The sequence below is a fragment of the Podarcis raffonei genome, chromosome 1 (assembly GCF_027172205.1).
Source record: "Podarcis raffonei isolate rPodRaf1 chromosome 1, rPodRaf1.pri, whole genome shotgun sequence".
Lineage (NCBI taxonomy): Eukaryota > Metazoa > Chordata > Lepidosauria > Squamata > Lacertidae > Podarcis > Podarcis raffonei.
Window position 1 is genome coordinate 107,414,908 of NC_070602.1, and position 19,947 is coordinate 107,434,854.

The window sequence follows — 19,947 nt, forward strand, 5'->3', positions numbered from 1 at the left end:
TGCACCAACACAGATTAATTAGCAGCAGATTCGTTTCCATTTGTGCATACGCCGGAGGGCATTGAATGGCGGGGATGTTTTTATGGTGTTCGTCTCATTGGCTGGAGATGAATTAGGAATGGCTTAAGGACTCCCAACAATTGGTGCCAAGCTGGTTTGAGAAACAACACATCCAACAGTAGTATTTCATAACAAAGGACAGGATGCATATGCATTTTGGATAACGTCATGTGCGCATATATTAAAAAACCCAGCACCAGGAAGGCAGTGAGTGCACAGGAAACAGAAGTGTGAACACAGTCTAGGCTACCTTTTCCTGTAGGAACAAAGCAGGCTGCCTTAAACTGAGTAAGTCCATTGGTCCAATTGCCAATATTGACGTGCCGCAGCTCCCCAGGATTTGAGGCAGACCATATTTTACCTGGAGCTCCTAGAGACTGAGCATGCTCTTATCACAGAGCTATGTCCCTTTCAGAAATACTCCCTTACCATAGGGACCGAGGGGGCATCAGCCCCTCCAATAAAATATTTGAGGGGGCTGCCCCCCCAAAGTTGATGGGCATTGCCATTCAAATAGTGTGCATGCACTGCATCATGTGATCGATTATGCGAGCTTACGTGCCCCAATATTTTATTCAAGTTGGCACCCTGTCCCCTACTCCACGATGGATACATGTATCTGACCCCTGAGGACTGAAGGAGGAAAAGAAGCAAAATGTGCAGCCTTCAAAACACTTGTTTTTATTTTAATTTTATTGTTCATTTGTTTCCTAACAAATATGTGTACCTGGACGCAAACTGTAATATTATTTGCTAATGCTCATGTGTTCACAAGAGACTGTCCATGCCAAGCCTTCTTTAATTCTCGCTTTCTTATCCCGCTTCCAGAATATGCTTAATCTGCGCAGCTCGTGTTGCTTTCTAGCAAAGCACGCGTCATTCTCCTTGCTGTGCAGGCCCACAGAGAGGAGGGACTCTTCTTAAGCCAGGGAAAAACACTGCTTGAGGAAATGGGTCATGTGGGTGTAGAGGTGCTTAAGAGAAAGGCCTGGAATCCCATGGTCCTGGTCAGCATACCACTGAAGAGGAAGAGAAACACGTATTGTAACCCCATAATTAATTACAGTACCAAGATCTAAAGCACCAGTGGAAACTAGTTCTGCGAACAGCAACCCTCCCCTCCCTGCTGCCCCCAAATGCTACACGGCAAATCACACTTTTGAAAAGAGTTTCAAAGGCAGTCTCAACCCGTGATGAGGCACAGGGAAGGTCTGCTGTTTCAGGAACCAAAGAAGTAAACCTAGCCCTCCTCCCCAGAGGACACAATAAATATCTGTGATTTTCCTCTTCCCATTTGCTTAAACTTGCATGTAAGGAAATAGCCAGGGCTGCAGTTCCAAAGATCCATCAGGGATCCAACTGTCTCCCAGCTTTTACAGCTAACTAAGCATTAGCTATATAACCTGCTTTCAGTCACACATCTTTATTCTTGGAGCACAAAAGTAATATTGAGTAGTGCACCTCTGAGCATGTACAGAGTAAGCAGAACCATTCATATCTATCAGAGATCAGGGAAAGGTGACTTTCAGGTATTTCATGGTGCTTCAGGAGACGCAGTTCAATCTCTCTCTCTCTTTGGTTGTTTTGGTTTTTTAAAACAACATTTTAATGTGAAAAACAATTAGAAGGATTTTAGAGTTCTGCCCATTTAATGTTTTCAATACATTAAAAAAAAATGCCCGAGATCCTTTAACTGGAAATTCAGCTTGGAAGTTCCTGCAAAGCGTGTGCTCTCTTGCTGAGCTTCCGGTACATACAGTCCCTGATAAACTTAATCTTGGAATCAAACAGTGCAACATTATAATTAAATTGTTTGATAATATCTACCATTGCCTGGAAATCCACTTGTGCATTGACTAAGGCTTTGGTGATCTGTGCTGAGTTCTGAAAATGTACATTATCTGAAATAAGAAAATGGGAGAGGGGGAGACACAAAATGAAAACGACTGGTTAAAAAAAACAAGCCAAACACACCTGGTAAAATACCAGAAAGCACACAATTGTGCTGCATTAGACATGCCATGAGTTATTAAACTCTACAGCAGACATAGAATCATGATCAACAATGAGTCAGCTTTGTTTGATGTGCTGGAAAGAAAAACATAAAATGTATTGTGAGTACTGACCCTAATCGTGGGCACAGAAGAAAGCTTAGCGTTTCCTAACCAAAGTGATTTCTCGGTAACTGTACTAGCTTTTCATAAACCTCACCATCTGCTGTTCCATGGATGAGAAGGTACTCCACATCACGGAAGTTCTCTGCTTTTGCCATCACTGTCGAATTCTGCAAAGTGGAGGGCGGGGAGAGACAGAAATGAACAACTCAGTGGTTGCCAAACATAAGACCCTTTTATGATGTGGCGACCGTCAGCAGTAAGAACGGCTTGGCCCCACAGATTCCCTACTAGGCCGGTGACTTCTGAGCTTTCTTCCCCATGGAAAGCTTGAACATTGCTGAGGGTCTTGGTGGCTCACTTAATGATTCTTCTACCTGATGTAGCAATTGTGATGTGCTGCTAGACATGCTGCTTTTTTCTCTTTTCTCTTTTGCCTTTTTAATTTCCCAGAGATTGCATTTTGGTGTGTTACAATTTGAAGGTTGTCAGGGAACTGACATTGGAGCGAGAGGCGGAGGCAAGGCTCCCAAGCGATGCTGGAGAAGGGCCCAGCAGGGAGAGAGGCAACTCATCGGCTGGGGAAGGAAATCAACGTAACACCAGGGATAAAGGGGGGCAGATGGGGGAATCGGCGAGGGGGCTCCAGGACTCCTCGCCGGAGACCAGCGGGGAGAGCACGGGTCCTCCGCTACCCACACCCACCCTGCGCAGAAGACTTCCGCGCAGGGAAAGTAGGCGTAGACTTGGCGTCAAAGAACTTATTTGCTGGAAGAAGTTCAAGAAACGCCCACTGACGGATTCTGCTAGCGACTGAAACAGCCACGAAGTGAAGGGCTGTCCAGACAGAAAAGGTTTAACCAGGCAACCTAGCCAGGAGTGGCGGCAACTTACGCACGAGCAACCCCTATAACCATTACAAAGATTAAGAAGAAGAAAAAGGAATAGAAAAGGAATTTAAAGAAAGTGGCTGGATCTAGACACATAAAAAAAAACATTTCAGGAAAACGTGTTGTCAACCTCATAATGGGAAATCACATTAGTGAAAGATGGAACTTTACAGTGGCACCTGGTGTCACAATGTTATAACACATTTAAAATGCTTTTCCTTTACTAATGTAGCTGTGTCCAGTGAAGAGAGAGAGAGAGGGAAATTAAAAAGCCAAGAGGCCTACTTCTAATTAGTAGGTCCAGACTCTGACCTTGAGTAGACAACAGTGCACAAAGTAACAAACCATTCTCATCAAACAATTTTCAACCCCTTTCCCTCCTTTCTCTTCTGCTACCAACTTCTCCGAATCTACACTCAAGTATCATGGAAGCAGTGGATGGTAGAAGTGGCACACATACCACTAGGCCAAGGAAAGAAAGGCAGGGAAGGAAGTTGGGGTTAACTGGTAAAAGGAGAAGAAGAAAGAGAGTGAAATGTTTTGTTATTCTTACTCTGTAGTGCTCCAGATTGTCTTCTTTGGTTGGGAGGCCCATAAAGCGCTCCGTGTAGATGGATGCTGCAAGATATAATGACATGTTGATGACAGGATACACACACCAAAGTCCATATGCAAGAATGTCAATGGCTAGTAGCCATTAGAGAGAGAAGATGGTCTTCCTCCATGGATGGAAGCTGGGCACCTCTGAATACCAGCTGCTGGAAACCACAGAAGGGAAGAGTGTTGTCCAGCTTGCAGGCTTCCCATAGGCCTCTGGTCAGCCACTGTGAGAACAGGTTTCTGGACTAGATGGGCCATTGGCAAGATGCAGCAGGCTCATCTGATGTTCTTCTTGAATAGCAAATGTCAGCATTCAGCATTCAGATGTTTGCATTCAGATGTTCAAAGACATTGCTCTTAATTTCCCACAAAGAATGTTAAAACCTGACGTTTGCCCTGCTATAACTCGTGAACCACTGGACACAGGTCACCAGACATACATTAGTGGTCAAAACATGGAAAGCTTTTGGAAAATCTGTATTTCTGAGCTTTGGTGGCTCATAACATCAGTCTTTTTGGGAATAATACCATAAAGTCATATATCATTAGAAAGACAATCCAATGCAGAATGTAATACAACAAAGTTTGTTGAATCACCTTTATAGTATCAAAGGTTACAGCAAAATAAAAGAAGGCATACACCCCAAAAACCAAAGATAAAGGGTATTTCATAACATCTCACCATTTAGAGTACCATTAATCACACAAATTCTCCGCATGCCTTTTGCTGTCAATCAGTCCCAGACTAGATGGCAGCTGCATTGCATTTAGGCAGCAAACCTTCTCCATTTCTTCTTCTTATGCACCTTATTCCATCACTACCAAATATGGATATGCTGTCTTCAGAATAAAAATAATTCAACATAGTTTGTTGCACTATATTCTATATGAAAGTACAGTGGTACCTCTGGTTGCAAACCAGATCCATTCTGGAGGCCTGTTTGCAACATGAGCAGAACGCAACCCGCGTCTGCACGGGTTGTGATTCGCTGCTTCTGCGCATGCATGTGACGTCATTTTGCATGTCTGCACATGCACGAGTGGCGAAACCCGGAAGTAACCCTTTCTGGTACTTCTGGGTCGCCACGGGATGCAACCTGAAAACGCTCAACCTGAAGCAAACGTAACATGAGGTATGACTGTATCTTTCTAATGATATTAATTTTATTCTTAAAAACACTGTTATGAGCCATCAAACCTTAGAAATACAGTACAACTTTTCCTAAAAGTTTCCACAGTTTTGTTACTAGTGTATAAAATGGCCTGCAATTCATGTACAGTAGCCTTCTGAGGACTCAATAATGAGCTGTCTGGGGCTTCAAAAATGCAGGGCAAAGCACAATACATGACTCTCAGCATAGTTGCATGTTGTGCAGTCCTGGTCCACATTAAAAGCATGATTCAGCCGAAGTTTACATTCTGAAAATCCCACTGATCTCACTGGGAAAGGAATTGAGCAGATGTGCTTATCTCTCCCTTTAGCATCGCAAGAACTTAACAGTGCTTAACTTTGGCGGCACCAGGCCCTAAGGAATTTGCAGAGGGAGTGTTTTTGCTTTACTTCTGGGAATAGCTGCCTTGCAATATGGGGAAAGAATCAGCAGTAGTCGGGGCCAGTCATGGGAGGGGACTGGTGGAGCCGTAGTCATAAATGTTAGGCTGGCGGTATCTTAAGGCTATGAACATCCACCAAAACAAACTCTTATTTTTCCTTGTAAAAGGGCCACAGACAACCACGTAATTCAGTCTGTGCAAATATTTTTTTGCAAAGGGAAAGAAAATTTATTAAGCTAACTGCTTCTTAGACCTTGTCTCGTATTCAGAACTCAGGAAGGCTGCGATGAGTGATTTTAATACAATCCTCCATAAAATGCATAAATTGCAAGTTGGTTTCTTTATGCCAAAGAAACTTTTATTTATAAATTCAGTCTTGCTACACATGGAAATGGGTTCCTATGTGTGGATTGCTGCACATGTAAAATGCCGCTGGAGGGGGGGACCTTTGAATCTGGTCCCGATAATTACACACTTGTCTGTGAGTGAAGGATGGTCTCTGCTGTACTTGGAAAGAGCCTCCTTGCCCCAAAATTCCCCTACTTTCCATCCTTTTAGAGTGCAATCCTAACCCTGTCTACTCGGAAGAAGCTAGCCTTGTTGAATTTGGTGGGGCTTACTTCCCCGCAGGTAAGTGGGGTTTGGGTTGCAGTCTTAGGGAAACATGGACCCTTGCTATCGCTCAGCAGAGAGTGAGGGTGGCACACAATTTTTGTAACAATATTATTCCAAATGAAAGACATTCCTTAACTGCCAGCTCAGTTTCTCATATTTCTCCAATATTCACTGCTGTAATAACCAGGAACTGTGCAAACCGGCCTTGGGGATTGGTGTGTGTGTGTGTGTGTGTGTGTGTGTAACCCCAAAAGGTAACCTTAGCCAAAGAGAACCATGCTTGGTGTGTGTGTGTGTGTGTGTGTGTGTGTATTTTGAAGAATGTGCTCCTAGCTGAGGCCAGCGGTTCTTGTAAATTTCGCAAGCGGCAGAGCACCTCACAGTGACATCATTGCTAAAACAATTCATTGTCTATGCCCTGCTTTCAAGGTGTGATGTTGACAAGTTGTTTCCATACCGTAATACTCCCAGCTGGAGACAGGAGCCACTGCCATCCCGCACTGAAACACTCCAGTGCCAGACCCAAGTGCCAGCGAGGCAACGTAGCCACCGTAAGACTAGGAAGAAATGGGATGGAAGTTAGTAACCTTGAAATGAAGTATTAGCTCTCTAAGAATCCAAGTGGTAAAGCACGAAAGCCAAAGGGAATATTTGCTTTGGCAGCTGAGGCAGCAACATAAGCCAAGGATTCTCCAGCATAAGTCTGAGTAATTCTCTACCAGGCACAGGGACAAGCAAATGGGTTGCGCAGTTTCTTTCCATTTATGCAGTAGCTTTCCTTGTGAGTTTGATTCCTAGGGGTGTAGTCCTTTGTGACCAGATGTTCTGCTATGCTGCTAATCTCAAGAGCAGTGGGAGGGAAAGCAGCAGTAAGGAAAAGAGTCTGCAAGGCAGGTAGCATTAAGCAATCCTCATTTCCTCAAGTGGTGCCATCCCCACAGCAGCTCTAGAGCATTTAGTTTTCTTTGGATGGGACACTACTAGAATAATTCAATGAAGTAACTTTCTGCTGTATCTATGTACCAGGGCAAGCCCATGATGAAGCCAGATGAGGTGGCCTCCTCAGGTGGCAGGATCTCCAGAGGCAGAAGATCACAACGTTGATACAATTCCAAGCGTTCAAAGTGTTGGTGCTAACCTTTAAAGCCCTAAGTGGCCTCGGCCCTGTATACCTGAAGAAGCATCTCCACCCCTATCAATCAGCCCTGACACTGAGATCCACCTCAGAAGGTCTTCTGGCAGTTCCCTCACTGCAAGAAGTGAAGCTACAGGGAACCAGGCAGAGGGCCTTCTCGGTAGTGGCACCCTCCTTGTGGATAAATAACTATACAACTTTTAGAAGACATCTGAAGGCAACCCTGTATTGGGAAGTTTTTAATGTTTTATGCCTTATCATGCTTTTATATGTGCTGGAAGCGGCCCAGAGTGGCTGGGGCAACCCAGCCAGATGGGTGGGCTATAAATAATAAAATTATTATTATTTATTATTATTATATCTTTATTCAGGCGTGGCCAACCTAGGAAGCCTGGTGAGGCAACAACCTCAGGGGGCATGGTTTACTGGGGCAGTCAATCCTGATGTTAATCATCCTTCCCTCCTTGTTCCTCATGTGTTGCTTTTCACATTTCTGGAATGGTCTCCAACCCTCTGGATAGGCTGGGTGGTGATACTGGGCCCCAGTGCTATTTCTCTAGACAAAGTGGTGCTGTAACTCACCATAAGAGAACTCCCTCACATAGACTGGCTAGATACCTCTTCCAGTCACTGTGAAGCGGTAAAACTGGGTGGCCATAAAATGTAGTACAGTGGTACCTTAATTCGTACTTAATTCGTTCCGGAGGTCTGTTCTTAACCTGAAACTGTTCTTAACCTGAAGCACCACTTTAGCTAATGGGGCCTCCTGCTGCTGCTGCTGCGCCGCCGGAGCCCGATTTCTGTACTTATCCTGAAGCAAAGTTATTAACCTGAAGCACTATTTCTGGGTTAGCAGAGTGTGTAACCTGAAGCGTATGTAACCTGGAGCATATGTAACCCGAGGTACCACTGTATCTAAAAATAAACATTATTTGGAATAAGATTCATGGTGCACAGTGGGACCTGCTAACTTCTAAGTAAACATTCACAGGATTATCCTGCAACGTTGCAATCCTATGCACAGTCACTTGGAAGCAAGCCCTACTGAACTTACTCCTGAGTAAACATGCACAGGAATGGGATGGACAAGCGGGAGCTACAAGGGACCAGCCCACTGACAACATTCCGCATGGATCTTCATCAAGTGCCTTCTCAAAGGAAATAAATCACAGAGCTACTGACAGAAGTCTGGTGTGTAGCAGCTAAATAAAGACTTGGAGCATCAGAGTGCAGTGCCTTCGTGCCCCGTATTCAAGACACATCATGAAGCAGGCTCTGATCATCCCACACAGTTACATAATCCCTTGCTTCTTGATCACACCCAAAATGCTGAAATGCTTAGCTGCCTGCCATCTAGGGTGGAATGGTGGCTGTCACCCACCTCTGCTGCCTCCTGGCAAAAAATCCAAATAACTGGGGACTAGTGGGTGAGGATGAGTTCACAGCTGGACCAATTGACTCAGAGAGACAGAGGGCTTAGCATCTGCAAAGAGCAAGAAGGGGACCATGGAGGCCAGTAAGAATTATTATTATTATTATTATTATTATTATTATTATTATTATTATTATTGCAGGGCACAAGTGACTGAAGGGGGAAATCTGTAAGCATCACTTCTCCCTTCCATCCTTCAGCTAATGGGTAAAAGGTAAAAAAGGTAAAGGACCCCTGGATGGTTAAGTGCAGTCAAAGGCGACTATGGGGTTGCAGCGCTCATCTCACTTTCAGGCTGAGGGAGCCGGCGTTTGTCCACAGACAGCATTCTGGGTCATGCGGTCAGCATGACTAAACCGCTTCTGGCGCAATGGAACACCGTGAGCCAGAGCGCACGGAAATGCTGTTTACCTTCCTGTCACAGCGGTACCTATTTATCTACTTGCACTGGTGTGCTTTCGAACTGCTAGGTTGGCAGGAACTGGGAAAGAGCAACGGAAGCTCACCCCATCACGGGAATTCGAACCTCCGACCTTCTGATTGGCAAGCCCAAGAGGCTCAGTGGTTTAGACCACAGTGCCACCAGGTGATGGGAATATCCCCTGAGCAGCACTTGCCTTAGGGGATGTTCCACGGTTTTTGAAGTGCCCAAACATAATCAATGTGCTCTAAATAATTAAAACTTTAAAGACAATTCCTTCCCATGGGCCGAAAAAATAAAATGCCAAGAAACGAGAGAGAGCAAAATGGAGGGGAGATGGGCAGAGAGAGAAGCTTTGACACACAAATGGCAATGTCAGTCATAAAAGACAAATTACAGTGGTACCTCAGGTTAAGAACTTAATTCGTTCCGGAGGTCTGTTCTTAACCTGAAGCACCACTAATGGGGCCTCCCGCTGCCGCCGCACCGCTGGAGCACAATTTCTGTTCTCATCCTGAAGCAAAGTTCTTAACCTGAGGTACTATTTCTGGGTTAGCGGAGTCTGTAACCTGAAGCGTCTGTAACCGAAGGTACCACTGTATTTTATGAACTTTCCTGGGGAAAAGGAACATGTTCTTCCTATGTTATTTATGCTACTTGCCCTTGGGTGTTCTTGGGACTGGGTGAGCTTAGCAAACTCAGCATGTACACCCACCCACTATTTCCCAGATACTAAGCCCAACTTCAGAATACCTTATCCATAGCATCATTCAATCACACCCTGCTAGAAGAGGACGCCTATAGCTATGTCAACGTTGGCCATCAGCCCAATAAATAAAATAAATCAAAGTTTGTTAATATAAGCACTCAGCATCAAAACAATAAAATAAAATAGTTTGACCTCTAATACCAGCAAGTTTACTCTCTCCTGTATTGTGCTTCTGGGCAAGCTGCTCTTATGGGAATCCAGGCCAAGGAAGAAAAACAGGATAAACAAGCAGTGACAGACCTAAGATAATTTTTCCTGGCAAAAGAGCACAGCTGAAGAGAGTGAGACCGTAACACTTCTTGAGAGATAATCAGAGACTAAGTAACGTTAACAAAATGGAAATCATCGGACACTAGAAATTAATTGTTGGCTAGCAACTGACTTAAGTCTGCAGGCTCTGTACTGGATCCTGATGGGGAACTGTTCATCCTAGGTTTAACAAACTGCCATTAAATCATAATAGGCTCATCCAGACTTGTGCTTGTTCCATCACTTTCCCCCTGGAAAACCCAATCTTAACTGCTGAATCAGAGCAAGTGACAATCGGGTTCTCTGCAGATTGATGTTTGTTCCAATTCAGTGCTAAAGAGTAGGTTTTCCCAGGGAAAGTGGCGGGGAAACAGAAAACCACTCAGACCCATTCTGTTTTGGGTTTCCCCTCTAACCCTCTGGAACAGATGTGCAGGGGGAAAGGGAGAGAGAGATGAAGTTCCATTGCTCAAGCAGCAGAAGTCCTTGTGCTTAAGAGATGATATGTTTAGATGCAAGAAGCACAATTAGATTACAGTTTGCCCAGGTTTGGCCATCATGATGTCTAAAATGGAAGCAAAAAGCTTTCAAAGCTGTCAGCCACACCAGAGGAGGAAGGGAAAGCATGTGATCTCAAACCTCATCTATGCTCATTCTCATAATGCTAAGCTATGGCTCAGCATTATCTCAGAATCTCATAAAGAATCAAGCCCAGAAGAAGGAGAGTGTTGATGCAGCAGAGGTGGTGATTAAATCTAGAATATATTACAGACATGCAACAGTCTAGCTGTCCCATGGAGAAGAATGAACAAAGGGGGCCCCATGCATAAGAAACCTCCATGTGCTTCACCAAGCCATTTACAAAAGGAGCTGTAAGCAGAACAAGGTTAAACAAGCTTTTTTAAAAAAAGTATACATACCCATCCCCATATGGCTATCCTTTTTTCGTCAATAAATCCCATGTCTATAAACTTTCTGTTCAAAAGGGGGGAAAATGCTTCGTTAGTTCAAAAAACAAAGGTGATAAAATAGCTTTTGTTTTTGAATATTTTGGGATTCCATTAAGATTTGTTGTTGTTGTTATGCAGCAGAAAATTATGGTTATTGCTCTAATGAGTTCATATGCTCTATGATTTAAACTGGGGTTTGAAACTAGCAGTGCTGCACACAATGGGACACTTTGGATAGTAACATGTAACAATAGTTTAGTGCATTATGGGGAGGCTCAGTACTCTTCCCTGTCTTCTTCTGCTGTGCAACAGGACGAGGAGATTGAAAGCTTCTGGTTTTAATTTAAACTAACCAGAATTCCCCCATTGCATCTTGAATTCATACAAGCCAGGATCAAACTGTGGATCGCTATGTTTGGATGTGATGTGGAACCCTGGTTATCTTAGAACTGATCTACTCCTCTTGTCGCATACGCTTGCAAGAATCTTATGTTATAAAATACTTGATGCTTTTGAATTATGGTGCTGGAGGAGACTCTTGAGAGTCCCATGGACTGCAAGAAGATCAAACCTCTCCATTCTTAAGGAAATCAGCCCTGAGTGCTCACTGGAAGGACAGATCCTGAAGCTCAGACTCCAATACTTTGGGCCACCTCATGAGAAGAGAAGACTCCCTGGAAAAGACCCTGATGTTGGGAAAGATGGAGGGCAGAAGGAGAAGGGGACGACAGAGGACGAGATGGTTGGATAGTGTTCTCAAAGCTACCAGCATGAGTTTGACTAAACTGCAGGAGGCAGTGGAAGACAGAAGTGCCTGGCGTGCTCTGGTCCATGGGGTCAAGAAGAGTCGGACACGACTAAACAACAACAACAAAACTCAATTTCAAATACTGACTCAATTTTCATGAAGAGCAAGGTACTGTGATGATGGTAATTTAACATGCAAATTATCAAAGCATATCCAAAGCCTGATTCAAAATCAATCAAGCCTTATACCATTAATAATTCAAATCAGTAGTTATGACCTATAAAGCTCTAAAGAGCTTGTTATTTCAACATGAGTTTGTGATTATTATTTTTTTTCTTTTTTAAAAAATATTTTATTTAGGATTTTCTTGTTTTACAGAAGTGTAATGCCTTGTATTTTTTTCCCCATGTAACATTTTTACAAATCCGTTTCATTTGTTGAGGCATTAGGGGGAGAAGAAAAAAAGAAAGAAAAGAGAAAAGGGGGGGTGGAGAGAGGGAAGATGGATGGGGGTGGGGTCGGGTGGCAGTGTTTCTATTATGCTTAGTGTATGTAGAGTTTGGTGTCAGCGTTGTTTGTGTTGTTCACTTGTGTTCCTTTGGTAGTGAGAGAGTTTGGGGTTGGCGTAGGGTGTGATTGTTTGTTTGTGATTGGCTGTGGTGATCTTTGTTTTTGTGTGTGAGTGAGGTGGGTGGGTGTTTTGGATCAGGTTAGCCATATTGATTTGTATGCTGTTGGTGGATTATTGTCATTGTCTTGTTGGGCTGTGTATGTGATAAAGGGGAGCCATACCGGGGTGAAGGTGTCTTCTTCTGTTTGTCCCCGTGTCAGTTTCAGTTTATTAGTTAATTTTTCCAGTAGGGCTGTTTCCCATACTATTTGGTACCATTGGTCCATGCTTACTCCTGACAGGTCTCTCCAGTGTCTGGTTATGGTGTTTCTGGCTGCTGAAAGTAGGTGGGTTATGAGTTCTTTGTGGTGTAAATGGGCATTGTTGTCTTGGAAGATGTTTAGTAGGGCCAATTCTGGGGTGATATCTAATACTTGTTTAGTTATTTTACATATTTCTCGTATGGCTGTTGCCCAGAATAGTTGGATGAGTTTGTGATTATTATTGTTTTTTAAAGTCTTCATGAAAAGTCCTCTCTGCCACTCACTTTCCTCTCTTTTTGTCACCTCTCTTTTCACCTCCTGAATGTGTCTCTTTTCACACACATGAAATTAAGACAAAAACTTCACGTTGCCCACCCTTGTAATAAACAGACCCCAAATATCCACCCATCTTAGGACATGCTCAAAACCCTTTTGCTCTGGTATTTTCCAGTGCAGGACAGTGGCTACCGTGAGGAGAATCCCAAGTTGAAAACCTGACCTATCTATTATGAGTGGCTTTAGGCAACTTAGTCTCTCCCAGCAAACCTACATGGCTGATTTGCACAAGACTAAAACTTTTCCTCTGAGTAACTCAGTAATGAACAAGGGGAAAGCATTGTGCATATTTGTAGCTCTCTAGCTAAAAGAATGAGGAACATAAATGCAGGTTGAAAGGTACTTAAAGAGAGCTCAGACAGGGAAGATAGCTGGCAATTTAAAGCAAAATACAGTATTTTGCATCACAACTTCTGGAGAACCAATAAACAATATTTTGGAGAGTTTTGCTGGCTAAATTACTTGGATTATTTACATCAGATAATCTAAGGGGTTTTTCTTCAGCTGCTGTAATGGCTTTAGGGGTTGCTTGTGCGTAAGTTACCGCCGCTCTGGGCTAGGTTGCCTGCTTAAACCGTTTCTGTCTGGACAGCCATCCACTCCGTGGCTGTTCAGTCGCTAGCAGAATCCGTCAGTGGGCGTTTCTTGAACCTCTTCCAGCAAAGAAGTTCTTTGACGCCAAGTCGCCGCCTACTTTCCCTGCGCGGAAGTCTTCTGCGCAGGGTGGGTGTGGGCAGCGGAGGACCTGTGCTCTCCTCGCTGATCTCCTGCGAAGAGTCCTGGAGCCTCTTCTCTGCTTCCCCCATCGGCCCCCCTTTATCCCTGGTGTTGCGCTGATTTTCTTCCCCAGCCGGAGACCTGCCTCTCTCCCTGCTTGGCCCCTCTCCAGCATCGCTGTGGAGCCTCGCCTCCTCCGCTAGTTCCGATGGCAGTTCCCTGACAGCTGCCAACCACAAGAATGTCTTCATTTCTAAGTTGGTTTTGACAAAGCAACAAAAACAATATACAATCCAGAGAACTAGTCAACAACTCTACAATACATTCATTCCAGATTCCGCCTCAGAGGGTAATTCTGTATTGTCAGTCTATTTTTGGCTACAATACGAGCTTATTCCACATGTGCTTTTATGTATCAACATTGCAAGATATTGTATTGTTATTTTCATCAATAGCCTTTGCTATTGCTTTTGAATTCATCTGTAGTTTTTGAGCTTGAAGAGAACCAAAATGACCGCAGATTGCATTCCTAAGACCACGGTGCAGTGTGCTATATCTAAATGGAGTTGTGGGAAGGTGCCAAAGGGGGCTGATTTGACACATTCTCTTAAAGCAGCAGCCAGTTCCATGAAAAATGTTAAATAATAATAATAATAGCTAAAGCCAAGCTATGAGAGGACAAGTGGTTAAAGAAGAAGAGGAAATGACAGAACGGCAGAAACAAGTAGGTCAAGCAGCTGTTTACTATTCCCCAGTCTGCGGCTTGCTGTTTTAAATTATTATTACAAAATAAAAATTCGAGGAAGCCAAATTTCAAAGAAAAACAAACAAGGCCATTTTCACACCAGGAACCTCACCAACCTCCCTGAGGAGGAGCCCCCACAGAGCAAGTGGGCAATTCAGACCGGGTGGAGAGACTCAGCAAATTTCTCTTGCCACAGCGTTCTCCGTCGGAGTTCTTGGCCTTTGCGGTTACCTGTTTGCTTGCAGATTTGGAGCTGAAAAGCTGCAACCATTCTAGTGCAAAGCACACTGAATGCACACTGGGCCCCAACAACCGAAGTCAATTGAATGCATGTTTTCAGACACATTTTTTCCTTTTATTTTTATTTTGCAGCAAGTTGAGCCATTTCCACACACACACACACACACACACACACACACACACACACACAAACTTTTTACAGCAGACTGCCAACAAATGTGGGCAGCCTCAGATTTTTCTTTTGGGGGGGGGAATGTTTCCAGTCTCTCTTGTATTTTTAATGTTGCACACCATTACGATATCTGCTAATGTTTAGTTGTCTATAAATTTCCCAAATTAAATGAATGAACGAACGAACAGAAGAACAGCTTGGTTTTAGCTTAACCTAGTTGGATGGGCACCCGCCACATCTTCTGTTGTATCTGAACACTTTAGAGCAATTAAAGCCAATTCATAAGTTTTATGGTTACTATAAAACAAGGCGTTCTTGCGCAGTGCAATAGAAAAGCAAGTAAGTGATGGCTGTGGGGCTCAAAATAGTGTAACGTCTCATCTGTGTCAATCTTTGTTGCTGGTTGATTTTTTAAAGTGAGGTTAAAGCAACATGATTCTTGATACGAAGAGGAAATGGAAGAGTCAATAAGCAGAAAGAGGACAGGAGAGATAAAACCTGTTTAGATAGGCAAGTTATCAGCTATATAGATCACAGGTGTTGGAGACCAGAGTTCATGGGTTCTATTTCTGACTCTGCCATTCAGAAGCAACCCTACATCATTTGCAAGGCCCTTTTACCAACGGATTGTAAAAAATAAAATAAAATAAAAAATTCAAAGAGGTTCACCAATAAAATAAGACATAACATTAAACGGTTAATAAAAGACAGTTAAAACATTCAAAAACTGATAAACAATTAAGAACAACAATAAACTAAAACAGATGCAATTACTACACGTCTAGGTGGGCAACGAAAAGAGCAGAATAAAGGTGCCTACCTGATATCAACAGGCAGGGAGTTTCAAGGTGTAAAAGACTGATTTGTTTCAACTGCAGAATTAGTAATACGTGGCACCCTGTAGCAGGGCCACTTCTGCAGACTGAAGTGGTCGAATGGACGCATATGGCGTAAGGGAATATTGCAAGTAAACTTGTCCCAAACCATTAAGGGCTTTATATACCAATGGTAAAACCTTGAACTTGGCCCAGTAACTAATCGGCAAGCAGTGAAAATCTGTGAGCTGACCTGTTATATGCTAATAGGGTCTCACTCCTGTCAGCCATCATGTGGCAGCAACTGCTGTTTCCGGGTCAAGTGTGACGGAAGTGCATTGCAGGAAATCATTATTGAAGTCACCAATGCCTGAACTACTTTGGTCAAGCTCTCGCAATCCAGGAATGACCACTGCTGTTGTAACAGTCACAGCTGCTTCTAGGCCCCACTTCAGTGGGAAACCTGGGTCCAGAAGCAACCTCTTTCATTAAGTAATGCTCATTTTGCCAAAATGGGATTATTTGCTCAGAGATAATGGATGATGAGTGTGGGAACAAGCAAAAACATTGCTGCATCCCCAAACAAGTGACCAAGTATCTCATGCATGAAAAGCACACCCAGATGTTTGTTAGTATATCTAAATTTGAGGTGTTCTTTGTAATGTTCCCAAAAGAAAATGAAATTTGAACTAGCATGATAATTAAGAAAATTCAGACAATTTCATGGAGAATAGAGCTACTTATTTCTGGAGAATCTACTACTTTCAGCTCCTATACGCTACCTCCACTGTTGTACACCAGTGAACATCAGTTGCTAGGAAGCACAGGTGGGGAGAATGTTGTTGCTCTCAGATTCTGTTTGTGGGCTTCCCATGGGTATCTAGTTGGCCATTGTGAGAATAGGATGCTGGACTGTATGCAGCTAATATTTAAGATGCCAAATTTGTCTAGAAACGAGAGCTATACTGGCACTATACAAAAGCCACACAGTCCTTTCTCCTAGAGGCTTGCAATGTAGGTTTGCAGAACTGCACTCTTTCCCTTACCTTACAGCTGAGATCTGGTCATCAACTTCATAAACCCCAAGTTTCCGATAGACCGCGTATAACATTTCATCGCCTTGGAAGGCCGTCCCCCTTCCATCCACGAAAGCCACCACAATCTCTTCTTTGCTCGCAAGGTAGGTCGTCCAGCTAACCCCAAACGTGTGTTTCACGCTTTGACTACAAGGTCCTCCGTACCTGCAGCGAAAATTCACAGAATCTCAAATTCAGCGCTATGGACTACAAAACACTCCTTTTTTATTAAAGAAAAAGGAAATGGTGGCCAAAAAAATAAATCTTTAACAAATACAGAGCCTAGGCAAAACGGTATTGCTCAGGTTCACAGCTGAGAGGGCTTGGGCACGTTGCCTTCCTTTTTGTTTCTATGTTGTGGTACATAATATATTGTTACTAGGTAAGGTGTTTTGTCACGTTGGATTGCCTAACACAGGGCCGGGGGACCCAGGATACTCCAGATTACTCTAGCTCCCATCAGCCCCAGTCAGCTTGGGCAATGGTCACATTCCCTTGTGGGAACCTGCTGGGGGATGTATGGCAGAGGGTGGGGGCAGGGGAGGAAAGTGAGTGTACAGGAGGCTATAGTCAAGGGGTGGAAAAGAACTGAGGTTCCCACCCTCCCATTCTCTATCCAGGCAGACAAACGACATTATCACACTTCAGGAACGCCTTCCAACCAGGCAAAAGCACTTGAGGTAGATTCAGAGCAAGGCTGGTGAGGGGCTTAGCCTTGGGCAGAGATGTAGCTTGGGAAGAAGAGTCCCAAGGACCAGATAAAAGTGGCCCTCAGACCTGAGGTTCACCAGGCCTGATCTTATAACTTAAAGCTATTTTACTACTCTATGGTCACTAGCCGTGAGCGTATTTGACAATAATTGTTAAGGGACACCCAAATAAAGCAAAGTTGTGGATCGAGGGCCCGACCCCCGCTAAGTGAAATAAATACACAAGGACACGTGATATAAGGTTAATGGGCAAGGAAAGGCCACAACTTTATTGATTACAGCAGTGAAAAGGTATTGGCTTAGGCATTGGATGACTATAGGAGGTGGGTTTATTCAACAGTAGGTGGAGCCTGTTGATGCTAATCCAACTATAGGCTCACCCCCTGATGTCACCGAGGGTCGTGCCATGGCCTCCCGCCAAGCAGGCATCGGACGGAATACACGACCGCCAGATTCCTTTAACGGAATAACCCACGGTAGATAGCATAGGCGATGGCCACACCTAGCCCTTGACACAGCACAACACATGAATCCAATGCCTAACCGCTGAGGGACGACGACGAATGAGGAGGAGGCGGAGCTGGTGCCACAGCATTAAGCTGCTACACACGCCCCCCGGAGGCACCTGGTTGGCTACCTCCAGTGGGCGTGGGCACCAGCCAGGTAAGGAGGGGAGGGGGCTAAGGCCCCCTACCAGGGGCGGAGCTCGGTCTCCCGCCCACAACCACTCCCCTCTCTTCCAGGGAGGAGAGTCCTTATGTTAAAGAAAGGAAGCAAGCAAGGATAAATAAACACAATTTTACATACACCTGTATGAGAAGGGGATACTTCTTGGATTTATCAAACCGCGGAGGGAGCACCATTTTGTACCACAAGGCTGAAGAGAGAGGGAGAGGGAGAGAGGGGATTACAAATAGCGAATGCCGAAGATCTATTGCGCATCTCGTGATAGCGAATTCTGCAAACAAATTGTGTGTTTTGTGAAGAAGTAGTTTGGGGGGGGGTCTCTCCTGAATCACTGGTACAATAAGTTTCATAGAGTTACCTTTCCCTCAAGTTCTAGTACTATGAGGGAGAAAAGATGTCTCTGTGTCCACTTTCTCCACAATAGGCATCATTCTGCACACCTCTACCATGCCTCCTTCCTGCCAGTTGCTGTTTTTCTAAATTAAAAAGGCCTTTCTTCAGAAGGGAGCTGCTCTAGCCTCTTGATAGTTTTGGTTGCCATTTCCTACAATATTCTTGGTGTGGGGCAATCAGGACTGTGCACAGCATTCCAGTCACCTTAGGTGTCCTGCACTGCTCGAGGTGACAAACTGCCATGTTTCTGAGCAGTTATGGGGCTTCTTCAGATGACCTGCTTACGAGTCATTCACCCTGATTTGCCTGCACAAAGCTTATGTGGGGGTTGGACTATGGGCTTCTCCATACTTCCTCTTTCCCTTAGAGAAAAGCACTCTTTAAGGCTCAGTCGGAACAAACAGCAATTTGGGCTTTCCCCGGATTGCCATCTGTTCCAATCTATCTCTAAAGAGTGGGTTTTCTCTTAGGAAGGAGCAGGGCAAGGGAGCAAATGGTCGAACCCATGCTTTCTAGTCAGGGCACAAGCAGATGTGTGTATGAGCCCTATGTCTACTTATTACTAAACATTCGTTCTGATTTCTTTGCAGGGAAAGTATATGACAAAGAGCATTCATCCTGTTTTGCTTGTGCTGTGGTTATACATCTTCCTGCATCCCACACTTTTCAGCACAATTTCCCATCACTTTCCCAATTGCAAGAAGTCTCTTTAAAAAAGAAAAAAAGTGGGTTTGTTGAGTCAGGGTGACAGAATGCTTTAATCCACTTCAATTGCACCAACTTGCATTTCTGGTAGATGATTGAATCCTTGAATCCTTGGCAGTCTGGAAAGGACCACAGTTACCAAACATGAAGCCTTTAAATAGCTACCATAGCCACTACTCTTCTCTTGTCACTCATTATGTAAAATCAAAAGGGGAGGATACATACTGTAGTCGATTGTACTTACTTATACCATCCACTTCAAGTTTGTCAAAATCTGTGGTAGGCATGCTGATCTTTTGCAGAGAAGATTCCAAATCCCTGTTGTCTTCCAAAATTCGAATTTCTACATAGATGAAAATTTAGATTCACAATACATTTGCCATTGGTTAGCGTTCTTGTTATCATCATTACTGATTTCTGAATATCCTTCCAAGTTTGCCCTATGACATTTCACAGACATATCCTCAAAAAAGAAAGCTAAAATAATTTTTAGAAACGGTACAAGAACAACCGAGTATGGTTGCAATCTAATTATTACGTGACAGGACACAAATAGAGAATACATGTCAAATCTGCTAGGGTCATGTGTATAAGTGAATATCCTGTATGCAAATAGCAAGCAGCTGTGTGGTTTTCACAGTAACAGACTGTTCTCTTCTATGGAGGAGAAAATAGGAAAATATTTGCTGGGACTAAACCTCCTTGGATCTATGATAACATCTATTGCTGAGTTGGGATTTATTGCTGGGTTGTAGTGCTTGACAGAGTGTTTTTAAACCCTCTCTGGCAGGCATAGGCAAACTCGGCCCTCCAGATGTTTTGGGACTACAACTCCCATCATCTCTAGCTAACAGGACCAGTGGTCAGGGATTATGGGAATTGTAGTCTCAAAAACATCTGGAGGGCTGAGTTTCCCTATGCTTGCTCTCTGGGGTTTTAGC

General features: G+C 43.9%; 1 protein-coding gene across 7 annotated transcripts in view; it reads right to left on the reverse strand.

Moving 5' to 3' along the window:
* Window positions 1–720: 720 nt before the first annotated feature.
* The window catches only part of FAP (fibroblast activation protein alpha), a 57,011-nt gene continuing 37,784 nt past the window's right edge, over window positions 721–19,947 (reverse strand). For 6 of the 7 annotated variants that reach the window (XM_053408279.1, XM_053408289.1, XM_053408270.1 and 3 more), the window contains 9 exons: window positions 19,251–19,349; window positions 18,029–18,098; window positions 16,482–16,676; window positions 10,760–10,814; window positions 6,291–6,390; window positions 3,618–3,682; window positions 2,272–2,344; window positions 1,888–1,961; window positions 721–1,079 (listed from right to left, as the gene is read on the reverse strand). In XM_053408279.1, the coding sequence (XP_053264254.1) occupies window positions 981–1,079; window positions 1,888–1,961; window positions 2,272–2,344; window positions 3,618–3,682; window positions 6,291–6,390; window positions 10,760–10,814; window positions 16,482–16,676; window positions 18,029–18,098; window positions 19,251–19,349 (830 nt within the window). In that variant the 3' untranslated portion in view covers window positions 721–980. Of the gene's footprint in view, window positions 1,080–1,887; window positions 1,962–2,271; window positions 2,345–3,617; window positions 3,683–6,290; window positions 6,391–10,759; window positions 10,815–16,481; window positions 16,677–18,028; window positions 18,099–19,250; window positions 19,350–19,947 lie in introns of those variants that run through there. The other variant, XR_008332719.1, reaches the window with a different exon arrangement.